This window comes from Convolutriloba macropyga, chromosome 1 (genome assembly GCF_964194025.1).
Source record: "Convolutriloba macropyga chromosome 1, txConMacr16.3, whole genome shotgun sequence".
NCBI classification, from domain to species: Eukaryota; Metazoa; Xenacoelomorpha; order Acoela; family Convolutidae; genus Convolutriloba; species Convolutriloba macropyga.
The window spans coordinates 46,109,075-46,122,630 of NC_134468.1; the positions used below are offsets into that span (position 1 = coordinate 46,109,075).

General features: G+C 37.7%; 1 protein-coding gene across 1 annotated transcript in view; it reads right to left on the bottom strand.

Moving 5' to 3' along the window:
* LOC142349504 (uncharacterized) overlaps positions 1-13,198 on the bottom strand; it is a 60,860-nt gene extending 47,662 nt beyond the window's left edge. Inside the window, exon 1 of the mRNA XM_075401103.1 lies at positions 12,951-13,198. Coding sequence (XP_075257218.1) covers positions 12,951-13,060 — 110 coding nt within the window. The 5' untranslated portion in view covers positions 13,061-13,198. The remainder of the gene's footprint in view (positions 1-12,950) is intronic.
* Between the last annotated feature and the right edge of the window lie 358 nt (positions 13,199-13,556).

The following is a 13,556-nucleotide window of genomic DNA, read 5'->3' on the forward strand; positions in this document are numbered from 1 at the left end:
AAGAACTGGAATTAAAAAAATGCAAAGCAAGTCCAGTGACTTGATGCCTTTTTTATTATTAGTTTTCCAACGAAAACAAAAATTTCTCAGAGGCGCGACATAAATTTTTGAAAACTCGGAAATGAACTCATTAAATTGATTGCATAGCAAGTTCAGTAACTTGATGCGGCTGTTAGGAAGAAATTAAATACTATGAAAGTAATTACGAAAAGAACTGGAATTAAAAAAATGCAAAGCAAGTCCAGTGACTTGATGCCTTTTTTATTAATAGTTTTCCAACGAAAACAAAAATTTTGTCAGAGGCGCGACATAAACTTTTGAAAATTCGGAAATGAACTCATTGAATTGATTGCATAGCAAGTTCAGTAACTTGATGCGGCTGTTAGGAAGGAATTAAATACTATGAAAGTAATTACAAAAAGAACTGGAATTTAAAAAATGCACAGCAAGTCCAGTGACTTGATCCTTTTTTATTATTAGTTTTCCAACGAAAACAAAATTTTCTCAGAGGCGCGACATGAATTTTTGAAAACTCGGAAATGAACTCATTAAATTGATTGCATAGCAGGTTCAGTAACTTGATGCGGCTGTCAGGAAGGAATTAAATACTATGAAAGTAATTACGAAAAGAACTGGAATTAAAAAAATGCAAAGCAAGTCCAGTGACTTGATGCCTTTTTTATTATTAGTTTTCCCACGAAAACAAAAATTTCTCAGAGGCGCGCCATGAATTTTTGAAAACTCGGAAATGAACTCATTAAATTGATTGCATAGCAAGTTCAGTAACTTGATGCGGCAGTTAGGAAGGAATTAAATACTATGAAAGTAATTACGAAAAGAACTGGAATTAAAAAAATGCAAAGCAAGTCCATTGACTTGTTGCCTTTTTTATTATTAGTTTTCCAACGAAAACAAAAATTTTGTCAGAGGCGCGACATAAACTTTTGAAAACTCGGAAATTAACTCATCAAATTGATTGCATAGCAAGTTCAGTAACTTGATGCGGCTGTTAGGAAGTAATTAAACACTATGAAAGTAATTACAAAAAGAAATGGATTTAAAAAAATGCAAAGCAAGTCCAGTGACTTGATGCCTTTTTTATTATTAGTTTTCCAACGAAAACAAAAATTTCTCAGAGGCGCGACATGAATTTTTGAAAACTCGGAAATGAACTCATTAAATTGATTGCATAGCAGGTTCAGTAACTTGATGCGGCTGTCAGGAAGGAATTAAATACTATGAAAGTAATTACGAAAAGAACTGGAATTAAAAAAATGCAAAGCAAGTCCAGTGACTTGATGCCTTTTTTATTATTAGTTTTCCCACGAAAACAAAAATTTCTCAGAGGCGCGCCATGAATTTTTGAAAACTCGGAAATGAACTCATTAAATTGATTGCATAGCAAATTCAGTAACTTGATGCGGCAGTTAGGAAGGAATTAAATACTATGAAAGTAATTACGAAAAGAACTGGAATTAAAAAAATGCAAAGCAAGTCCATTGACTTGATGCCTTTCTTATTATTAGTTTTCCAACGAAAACAAAAATTTTGTCAGAGGCGCGACATAAACTTTTGAAAACTCGGAAATTAACTCATCAAATTGATTGCATAGCAAGTTCAGTAATTTGATGCGGCTGTTAGGAAGTAATTAAACACTATGAAAGTAATTACAAAAAGAAATGGATTTAAAAAAATGCAAAGCAAGTCCAGTGACTTGATGCCTTTTTTATTATTAGTTTTCCAACGAAAACAAAAATTTCTTAGAGGCGCGACATGAATTTTTGAAAACTCGGAAATGAACTCATTAAATTGATTGCATAGCAAGTTCAGTAACTTGATGCGGCTGTTAGGAAGGAATTAAATACTATGAAAGTAATTACAAATGAACTGGAATTAAAAAAATGCAAAGCAAGTCCAGTGACTTGATGCCTTTTTTATTATTAGTTTTCCAACGAAAGCAAAAATTTCTCAGAGGCGCGACATAAATTTTTGAAAATTCGGAAATGAACTCATTACATTTATTGCATAGCAAGTTCAGTAACTTGATGCGGCTGTTAGGAAGGAATTAAATACTATGAAAGTAATTACGAAAAGAACTGGAATTAAAAAAAATGCAAAGCAAGTCCAGTGACTTGATGGAGCAGCTAAGTATCTATCAAGAGAAAAATCCGAAAGCATAACCCTTTATTAACTAGTCAAATGATTACAAAGAGAACATTAAAATTTTAAGCTTTTTACCAAATAAGTCCAGCATACAGATATTACGAATGCTCAGAAATTGAACACAATTTCACCATAAAACTTCTGTTCAATTGATGTGGTTTTCGTATTGAAAAATCCTTAAAGTGAAATACTTTACGGAGCGAAGTTACTGGAACAAGTTTTTTATTTGTGCCTTCAGAAACTGAGTAGAAGACGCCTTTATAGAGTCCAATTTTTTCAACAACATCAAAACTTCTAACGCTGGCCATTAGTTTGTCAGGGAAAGGACGGTTGGGAAATTTTACAAAATACTCTATTTGGCCAAATTTTTCTTCATTTTCATCGAAGAAGTAAACATAGCAATTTCCCAGCCTGGATCTTCTGTAAGCTTCGCAATCAAAGTAAACATTTTTATTGTCACCCGAATGAAAAATTTCCCATCAGGGTATTGTTTTCGTCCTTCTTAGACCGCTTCTGTCTCACGGAACTCATTGTCATAACATTCATCAGCGACGTTTGAGCATCCAACAAATTTGTCAAAAAGGGTTTTCAATTTCGGGTTAAAAACTTCTTTTTGAGCTAATTTTTGACGCTGTAAAAATCGTCTACATATGATTTCAGCTTCTGAATGCGATCCACTAAAATGCTGCGAAAGTAATCTGTAGGCGGCCTCAAAACTCATAGCAGAGTAGCAGCAGAGAGGCCCAAATCTCCTGACCTGGTCTGCAAAATGTCTCAGACAATGTACATTGATAGTTTCAATTTTCTCATTTCCCATATGAACTGATACAATTTCCTCGCAAAATTCATTGAGAAGCTTTTCTGAAATTCTAGTTGTAGCTTCGCAGCTGGATTCTAACAGCAGACGGATACCAAAAACCAATTTCGAAAGATGCGAGAACAAAAAAGAGGGAAGTCTGTTCATAAATACAATAGGACTTATATAAAAAAAACCAATTGAAGTGTTCGTTCGCTTTGAACTGCGGCATATCATCAAGAGACCTGATTTTTCTTGAAAACGCGACCATTTCTCTAGTGCAGCACATGTTAGAAACAACAATGTTAATTTTGATTTTTTCTTCAGTGTTCAGTTCTTTAAAGCAAAACCGCAGAAGGTCAGGGAAAACACCGAGTAACACACAGTGCATATAATCAATTGGCGCGGTAAGTGGAAGGCCATCAATTATTGAGGAAAAAGCACTTCTACCTTTAACACCAACAACATTATAGAGCGTATCAGCTTCAAAAACTTCGGTTAATTTTATGAAGTTATTACTTACTGATTGTTCCCGTACATCACCACACTGGTCCGATGGATAATAGGAATGGGTTTTTCCTATCGTTTTTCCGGGCACAGTGCAATAATGGCATCCGTAATAGCCATTGAACTTGAACATATTGAGAATATGGTTTTTCGAGCCAAGATCAGATACTAACAGCCGAACTTTAAAGGATACACTGATAGTACAATTATCAACGCTGTCATAAACCTCTACAGAAGATAGCAGTTCTCCCTTCACAAACGGAACAATTTCAAACCAATCGGGTTGACCTCCACCAACGAATAGCGCTGCCAGAACAATATTTTTCTGGGACATCCTAAGACGAGGGGGCAAATCGGCAATTTGAACCCAAATGGGCCACAATTCTTTCTTCATGGTTGATTTTTTGATGCTGATTCCGTCAGAGAAAAAAACTAAACTGAATTTGATTGCACCGTTGTTGTCTTTTTTCAGAAAAGGAAAGACATTGGAGTTGAAATCTGAGTTTGGCTCCCTTTGTCGATTTACTGAATGTTTGAAAATGGCTTGCAAATTTTTCTGAACCAAAAAGCGCAATTGAAATCTGAAGTTCAGTACACAAAAAAATAGCGCTCTTTTTTGCGAAAGCAGCGTCTCTGCTCTTGAAAATTCTGTTTGATTTTCTTAATATGAGAGTACCCAGAAGGAAAACAATTATCAGATGGAAGAAAAGCTTTTATCAAACTGTGAACAGAAGAAGCACACACATCCGAGAGATTAAACCGAGAACACAATAAATCAGTCAAGATAGCAGCTTCTTCAGCTGTTAGTTCAGTACCGTCAAAAAGTTTTTCTGTTACCGAACTCGATGTTTCTTCAATACAATGGGAAAAAGAAATCTCGGAGTCTGATAGATCGGGCATATCCGGAGGCACTTCCAAATCCTCCCCGGCTCTACCAGATTTTTCTAAAGAGGGGTACACAATGTTTGGTACGGGAAATATCCCCTTGATTGAAGGAGAAAGCTTTTCGCTGCCTACATCACAGTCAGAATCTGTTAAAACATAACTACTTGTTGGAGACTCATGTTCAGACTCTTGGACAGATTCGGTGTCAGCACATGACATAGATGACTCATCAGAAGCGATTTTGGATGAATTTTCTGTACTTAGAGGACTACTTGTAACAGCGTTAAATATTTCGATCAATTCACGTCCCCTAATCCTTCTTTTCTTAAGTACAGGCTCTTTAGTAATGTATACAGGACTTTCCACAGTTTCAGATCTTAAACTCAAGAGTTCTTCGTCAGCAAGATCAGTTATTAGGTCACCAAGCAGCAAATCAAAGTTAACTTCGAATAATAAGTTATCAGTTTTTGAGATTTCGCAAGTCCTGCGGAGACAACTGTTGAATTCGAAGAATTCGGGGCCGTATTTTACGAACAACTCGTCACCAGGGCTTATTCGTCGTTTCACTTTCAATTGAACTATGCCAGAATCACTTGTGAAATCGTACTCACAATTTGGAGTACAGTCAGAATTCACAAACCTTACGGGTCTCAGCAAAAGCAGTTGCTCTCCGGTACGTTCGGAAGACATTACGGATAGATCAGTAACAACTCCATCAGGTATCGCGGCAACAAAACCCACAGGATTTCTCCTCATAAGAGCTGGGGGTCTTAAAATAGTTTTCCCTTTGTATATGAGCCGATAACCACCAAAACGATCATGCTGGATTTCAAAATTGGGAGAGCGTTCTTTGTAAGATCTGGTAATAGCAACATACGTGTTTTTCCACTTGGCTTCTTTCTTTAATTTCCGCTCAAAAATTGTTTCCAGCATAGGTTCAATGGTCTTCATCGCTGGCCGGTCTGGCGTTTCAACCAATCTTTGAACAGCAAACGAATCGCATTGCGCCAAAACCGACCATTCTACTTTTTTTGGCAGCATTACTTCTAAAAAAACAGGAGAAATGGTAATGTCGAGTTTCAAATTTTTTAAAACATAATTCCAAAAAAACGGAAACCATCAAAGAGTTTTTGGTTAAAAATGACGAAGATTGCCTTTGGGACTCAGTTGAATGAAAACAAAAGCAAAACCAATTAAATTAAGAAAACTTTCCGAACAGACAAATAGTACACAACGTTTAAGTCGAACTTGTAACCGCAACATAACTAACTCAAAATTTTTAACTTTACCGCCTTTAAATACAAGGCACCTGAAGCAACATTTTGAAATCTCAGAGAGAGGAAACACTGGAATGAACAAAGTAGGGGGTAGTAATTTGGTGAACAGAAAAAAGCCAACTAAACGACTGATACTTCATCATTATCTCTAGCGATTCAAATAATAAAAGCAAAAACAAAAACAAAAGGAAGAGGGATTTTTCGTTTCGTATCAGTTTACTTTAAATTCTCTGATCCTTTTGGATTTCTTATTTATACCCTAATTGCTCATGCTCATTGCTACGGTCTCCATCGTAGTAGTTGCTTACAGTTGTCGCTGCATTGTTATCTAAATAATTTCCGCTATCACCGTCACAAGTGTCAGATGTTCCAATATTGCCACCCTGATCACCACTATGGCGTTCGATTGATTTGGTTTCGTTTGCCCTATTGTTTACGCTCAACTTGGCCAGCTCGTACATGTGGACCCACTTGTTATCAAACTTCAACCGGAACAGATCTAAATCCCAAAAAAGTAATCGAAAAAGTAATATAAAAGATGAAAAGTAAATAGTAAAAAGTTAAAAGTTCAAGACTAATGGAATGCAGATTAGTGTTCGGAACATTTATTCACCAACTTAGTCTACTGAATTACAGAAACTTTCTTGTGCTCACTGTACGCAAACCTTTGAAAAGCTCCTTCCTAACTGGGGAGAAGTCAGTTCGAGTGACTGCCCCCTGCCTCTGTTTTTCCTTAGGGGACAGCATGTGGAGTTTAATCTCTTCTGTTGTCCACAGAAGTTTGCAAGCATTTCTGCCAATGAGTTGTGGTGTTGAACCACCTACTAGTGCCAGGTCTTTCCCTGTTCCTGGTCCAGTTGTTATGGGAAGCAATGGATTATCACTCTCCGGAAAGCTTTTAGCTTTTGGAAGCAAGACACCCAGTTTTGAGACCTCCGCCGTCTAATGAAATCAATACCAAACTCTCATGTCTAAGCTAATAAAAAAGCAAAATAATCTCAACAGCACGCAAGTAAAATCATAAAACCAGTCAACATCATAATGAGATAAGTTTTGTACTAACCAATTGCTTAACAGCATTAGTTGAGATCTGAATTTCTTGGTAATTGCGATTGGAAATCGCCTTAAGTTCCGGTCGTAATTCACTCATGCAATTGATGATCTACTGCGCGGCCTCCATGATTTTGTCCGCTGCCGCCTTTATTGAATCTGACGCCTCACGATCAATTTTTCGTTGCTTTAATTCCGTTGCCTTGCCAGGGTTTATTGTTTTGGCCCTTTTGACTTTTTTGCAGTTTCCGGGAGTCGACGAAACTATCTTCGGCGCAGCAGGATCGACTGACTCGGCTTCACAATTTTTCTTAAAACAAGAAACTTTCTATGCAAAAAAATTTCAGCTTGAAATACAATCAAATTAAACCTGAGTTTTTGCTATCACGCTGCAATCCGGTTCTTCATTCTCTTGAATCTCACTTAGGGTTTTTGAAACGTCTTGAGGATCCAGCAACACAAAAGGTTGAGAATGAGGACTCTGCTCAGCATCATTCACCTCTTCTCCGTGGGGAGCGACGTTTTCGTTGCCACTCTTTTGAGCTAATTCCAACTTCCGTCGGGAACCTTGTGGCCCAACGTTTTGACTGATCAAGATTTGGTCAATATCTTCGTAAACATTTAAGTCTGGATCTACCGGCACGTTTATTAGAGGCTGAAAGCTCGTATTTCCTTCGGCGTCTTTTATTTGAACGCACGCGTCTCTCATGTGCTCATAACAAAATCTCTCATGTCCAACTGCAAGAATTAATGCCGTCCACACATACGACTTGGTTTTAGGATTCTTTTTGATCCATTTTATGTTCACATAATCATCCCGCTAGAAAAACGTTCCTTTAGAAAAATTCATCTAAGTCAATTTTGATTCAAAGAAACTCTCTCTTTTATGTAGCGACGCTCTCGTATCTCCATGCAAATAGAATCACATCGTGACCAAACTACGCAGCATTTTTGATCTTCGAAGTACACCAACCAAAACTTGTTTTGGAGTTGCTGCTTGATGATCTCTAAAGCTTCTGCTGCTAGTTTTCTATCGTTCGCACTTAGTCCCCGATTACTTCTTTGTGGTCTACCTGCTTGCGACTAAAAAATCATTTAGAAAAATAGCAAAACTACAATAATAATGGTAGTGATAATAAAAAAAATGTATAGTGATAACAGAAATTAGCCGCAATAAATTTGTAGATCTGTAGTCTCAAAAAAACAGACCAAAAAAATTGTCTTTTCATTGAAGGCTGATATGTTATATTTTGATAAAAACCTGTATAAGTTATTGCTGCCTATATTAGCTGCTCTCAAATAACCTTCATTTACTGTGACACACACCCATTTGACCTTATCTCTAAATTAAAGTAAGTAACAGTCAATTTCAAAGTGAGGAAGTCATTTTTGCGAGTGAGGTAAATCAAGTGTGACCAAAAACTTAATCACGCGAATGAGCAAAAAAAACTAGCTCCACTAAGATCAAAAAATGACGTCACACACGCAATTCAGTTGAAATTGCGTGAACTAATGAACAAAAAGCAAATTTGATGTGGTTGTGACGTCATATGGTCGTAACAAAATCGCGACGACGAAAAAAAAGCCCAATAATAGCCCCAGCAATCGCTTTGCGGCTGTTAATAAGAAAATGAACGTTCGGCCTTCACTCAGCGGACAGTGGAGCAAGCGTCATCAGGAAATTAATGTTATTTGTAAAACCAAATTATTTATAAAACTATAGCAGGTAATTTTTTTCCGCCTGGTGAACGCACGAAAGTCTGGACAATTAATATTTCACAAAAAATGGACCATTTCAAGCCCAGTTGTTTTATAGCTTTATAACCACCCGACAAATGGCAACAAATCAGAACCGTATCTAAATATAAAGACACACACACACACATATATATATATATATATATATATATATATATATATATATATATATATATATATATACATATACATATATATATATATGTATATATATATATAGAAATTAGTAAATACTAAAACGTAACAAAATTAAATAAAAACTAACATTGGCTGCGTCTTCCCGAGCATTGCCTAAATTGTCTTCCCGAGCATTGCCATTTTCTTCGTATAAATGTACTGGCTGATAACTCGTAGAAGTTGCTCCACCATCAAAATGATAACTAATAGAAATTGCTCGTCCTTCGAACTGATAACTACCAGATTTTGTTACGACTGCAGGCTGATAAGTACTATTTGCTGGACTTGAACTCACATACTCGTTTGGTGCAGCATTAATACTTTCTCGTGTAGCTGGAATTTGTTGAACGATTCGTACTCTTTTTGACTCTTGTGACATTTTTGAATAACTGCGTTGAGTATTTCTAGCGCACAAGCTGATTCTTCACAATATCTGAAAAAAAATTAGCTTAAAGGTAATTAGTCTTTTTTTGACCGCTATGAACAACATTATTTTCATTTCGTAACTGACGATCACATCAGAGACATTAGGCAGCGTCTCTGGCAGTTTCTGAACACTGCACGTGGATCTGGAACGGAGGTGCCACGGTGGCTGGTGGTGAGACTTGATAGCCATTGCGTGTAGTGACTCGACAGGTTGTTAGCTAAGCTCGAAACGGTGCAGACAGAGATTCCATAATTAACAAACAGATAGTTTCCCCCAAAGAATTGTTGGGGGGGGGGGGGGGTTGGGAGAAGTAGAAGACTGAATGACTACCGGAAGATTAAATTAAATTCCGGAAGATTGAATTACAGATTGAGTTACAACAATTAACACCACTCATTAGCACCACTCATTAACACCACTCATGTACATAGTTATGGCTCAGTTAATTCTTGATAATTGTGCTACGATGAGATCGCTCGCTCCGGCTAACGACTTTCAGCTCATTTTCTCCAGACTAATTGAATTGATCAAAACCAGCCAATACACCAGCTCCAGCCACTCCCCTCAAAATGATAGCTCCGGCTCCCTTCATCATGGACATGAATCCTTCATTCTTCATAATCTGCATCGCACAGTCAATTGATCTCTTATACTTAACAGCTTGTCCAGATGTCATTATCATCATTGTCCAGATGTCGTCTAATGGTACCTATGGGGTATCTATGGGTCCTGCAGTCACCGTCACACCGTATCCCAAGCAGAAGGACAGCAATAAGTTGGCGTTCTCTCCCAAGAAGTTCTCCCAAGTTGGCGTTCTCTTCAATGTATCGTACAAGCCGAAGTCACCGCTAGCAATGTTCTTACTGAAGTTGGCTACGTAAGGATCTTTTTTGTTGGGTTTGAAGAGAGCTTAAATCGCAAAATTAAGAGTTTGCGTTGGAAAGTATCTAATACAATCAATAACGGAATCAATAACTTCCAGACACAATCAATAACTTCAATAACTTCATAAGACAGACACAATCAATAACGCAATCAATAACTTCCAGACATAATCAATAACTTCCTTAACTCGACAATTTCAGCGGTTCAAAATTTTCATTCGAATTATTACGTTTTAAAGATGATATTTCGGTAAAAGCGGTGAATGATATTGTAAATTCGGTATATAAATTTTAAAATTTTTAGCGGGTCGATCAATTAATTAAACGGAAATTTCCGTTCAATTTTAGCGGCGGCCGTTCAAAATTTTCCGTTCAATTAATAAATGATTAGATACAATTTATAACTTTGCAGCTCAAACTTGCAAAATGCACACCTTTGGTAACTCTTGCGCTGGTGTAATAAAGTCTATTTAGTTAAGTCAAACTAGTTATAAATCAGACGCGGGTATAAATACGCACGTCTGCAAGGCTCAATCGTGAAGTTGTTATAACCATGTAAGTTATTACCACTAACCAGCCGTCAGTACCACAATACGTGCGTGTATTCGATTCAGTTTATTGATTAAACACATACAAACTATCTCAACGCGAACGCAAGTTTGAATCGGTAAAAGAAACGTAAGAATTGAAGATTATTTACACAATCTTCATAAGACACATAAGACATAATCAATAACTTGATAAGACACAATCAATAACTTCTAGCTTTGATCATCTCATCTTGGTTCTGTATAAGCAATTTGTCTCTTTCGATGGGAGCAGCAGCTGTCTTTGAGATTATTGCAGCAGCTCCAGCAAGGGTGAAATCTTCGAAAAAAGAAAGCCTGGGCTTTCCAGTTTGACTAGCAGCTGTGAGAAGCATATTGACTGACTAGGTTTGCTGTTTAAATCGTTACTTTCTTCTTTTGACGACAGTAATATTGCTTCTGAACCCTGTTGGAACTGTTTCATTTTTACTTAAACTTGAATATCCAACTCTATCATTCAAATTATATTAATCTTTGTTTTTGTTAGCTTAAGGTGTGTTTCCCGTTATACCCCCCCCCACTACCTTCCCCCCCCCCTTATGTGGTATAACTAACACGAGTGAGGGAGTACATTATGAGCACTAAATTTTGATCACGTGTATAACACCCCCCCCCTTATGATATAATTAACACGAGTGAGGGAGTACGTTATGAGCACTAAATTTTGATAACGTGTATAACATGATTAAATGGAACAGTTCCTCCCTGTTAAATATGGTCGATCCCGATCCAAATGCGATAAATGGTAAGCAAATTAGAACAACATTAGAATAAGAGAATAAGAGAAGATCATTAAGAGCGCGATTTATGAGCAATTAGAATAAGCAACGGTTAATGGCAATTAAAACGAAAGTAACCACGTAATCCAGTAAACAAAATAAAGTAAAACAAAGAAGTAAAAAACAAGTACCGTCAACAACTAATTCAAGTGAACAACTGAAGATGATGATGATTTTGTAGATGACTTTACGCTTGTTGACCCCGACTTTGATCCCGAAGACTTTGACCCCGACTCACACCTCAATCTCAAATTAACAGAATTATGAACCCTTTGATGATGTCTCTTTAAATTCGCAGAATAGATAGTTTTGAATGGCCAAAGATCACATTTCGTAGGCCTTATGCTTTTTTGGTGAACGCGGGCAACTTGCCTTGCAGTGATATACTGCGCACGTGATTCATACTCACAAAACCCGCATTCAAATCGCCTCCCCTTGCGTTCATTCACCACCACTACACTACTCGCAGGTGCCCGTCTTTTGCGCAAATTGCGTACAAGATCCATTCGTTCGTTATCGATATCGAACACCTTCCTGACTGTTAGAATTCCATGGCACGACTTCTCTTTCGGATCCGCAACTACAAACATAAGTTCCTGCCTGCATTTCATAATCGACTCGTGTAACTCAACCGTAATAACAACCTGTTCCATCTTCTTGATACACAATTCAATCAAATCAAAGTCAGTTCAACAAACACAAATTTCAATTACAAGTCTCAATCAAATCTGAAATACACAACATATGAAGACCATTGAGTCTACTATTCAAACACAGGAAAAAGGTTAACATAAATACAATGGTGCATTCACATCAATCAGGTAGAAACGGCGGAGGTCGGTGGAGGTCGGCGGAGGTCGGAAGTCGGCGGAGGTCGGTGGAGGTCGGCGGAGGTCGGAAGTCGGCGGAGGTCGGTGGAAGTCGGCGGAGGTCGGAAGTCGGTGGAAGTCGGCGGAGGTCGGTGGAAGTCGGCAGAGGTCGGAAGTCGGTGGAAGTCGGCGGAGGTCGGTGGAAGTCGGCGGAGGTCGGAAGTCGGTGGAAGTCGGCGGAGGTCGGTGGAAGTCGGCGGATGTCGGAAGTCGGCGGAGGTCGGCGGAAGTCGGTGGAAGTCGATGTGTCAATTAATTGTAGTGTAGTTCGTAGAAGTTCAGCTAGAATGCAGCTCCGGGTATCGACACGTTGAAAATTTCATGCATGATATCAGTCATTCGAAATTTTCAAAATTTGCTATGTACAGTCTGTTAGTTCTTCGTATGTACAGTCTGATCTGAGACATTCTGTGCAGTGTTAACCAATAATGTAAATGATGCTGCGAAGAAAAAAAACAGACTGGGATGTTTCTTAATCTACTCTGGGCAGACTAGCAAAAGTATTTATACTGCTATTTGTCTGGTACAGTAATGGTTACAATTGAAAATCAATTGTACAGCGCTGAAACCCACTGCGACCAAAGTCCGGGTGATGACTATGAGTACACAGTCCAGCATCAATGTTAAAGTCCAACTAAAATCTTTTAGCTAATTAACATAATTAATTTTAATTAATTGATCACACTGATCACATAGTTAAGGTCGATAACGGTCTTCCCGGGTTGACCACCATAAGCCTTTCTTTTCAAAACCAGGGTTGCAACTCGGGATATAGTTACTCTGTAACTTACCTCTGTCCCTCGGCTTCATCTCCAGGAGACTTTCCCCATGCATTTATAATATGAGCACGTGTTGCCATCTTGTGCAGGCGAGAGGATCTCTCATCTAGTTTAGAAGACATTATTATTATTATCGACCAATTTCTTTCTACTTCTCTTTCAGTAATTATTAACCAATTATTTATCTAGTCAATGTTTGTCTTTTAGTCAACCAGTGGTTTTGTACCAGTGTGGCACGTATTAAACAATTATGTGGAAGAATACACGAAATGATCTCTGCTTGATTTGCTGTCATTGGTCAAGAGCCATTCACTTTATCAAGCATAGTATACATTGTTTAATACATATGATTATATGAACCAAAAAGAGAAAAAGCTGTTATAATGAAACCAGCTATAGAGCATGAGTTCAAAATTGGTACAACATCAACTATAGGCCAACAACTTGATAGTTAGTGAAAAGTACTGCCTAAACTTTTCAATGCATTTTGTTTTGAAGGGTCTTGTGAACAGTGGTATTGATACCCGGGTCGAGAAAAAAATGCAAAAATATGTAAGATAAGCGGTGAAAAGTTAGTTTTTTCACCGCAAATTTCGTACATAATTTGGCGGTGAAATG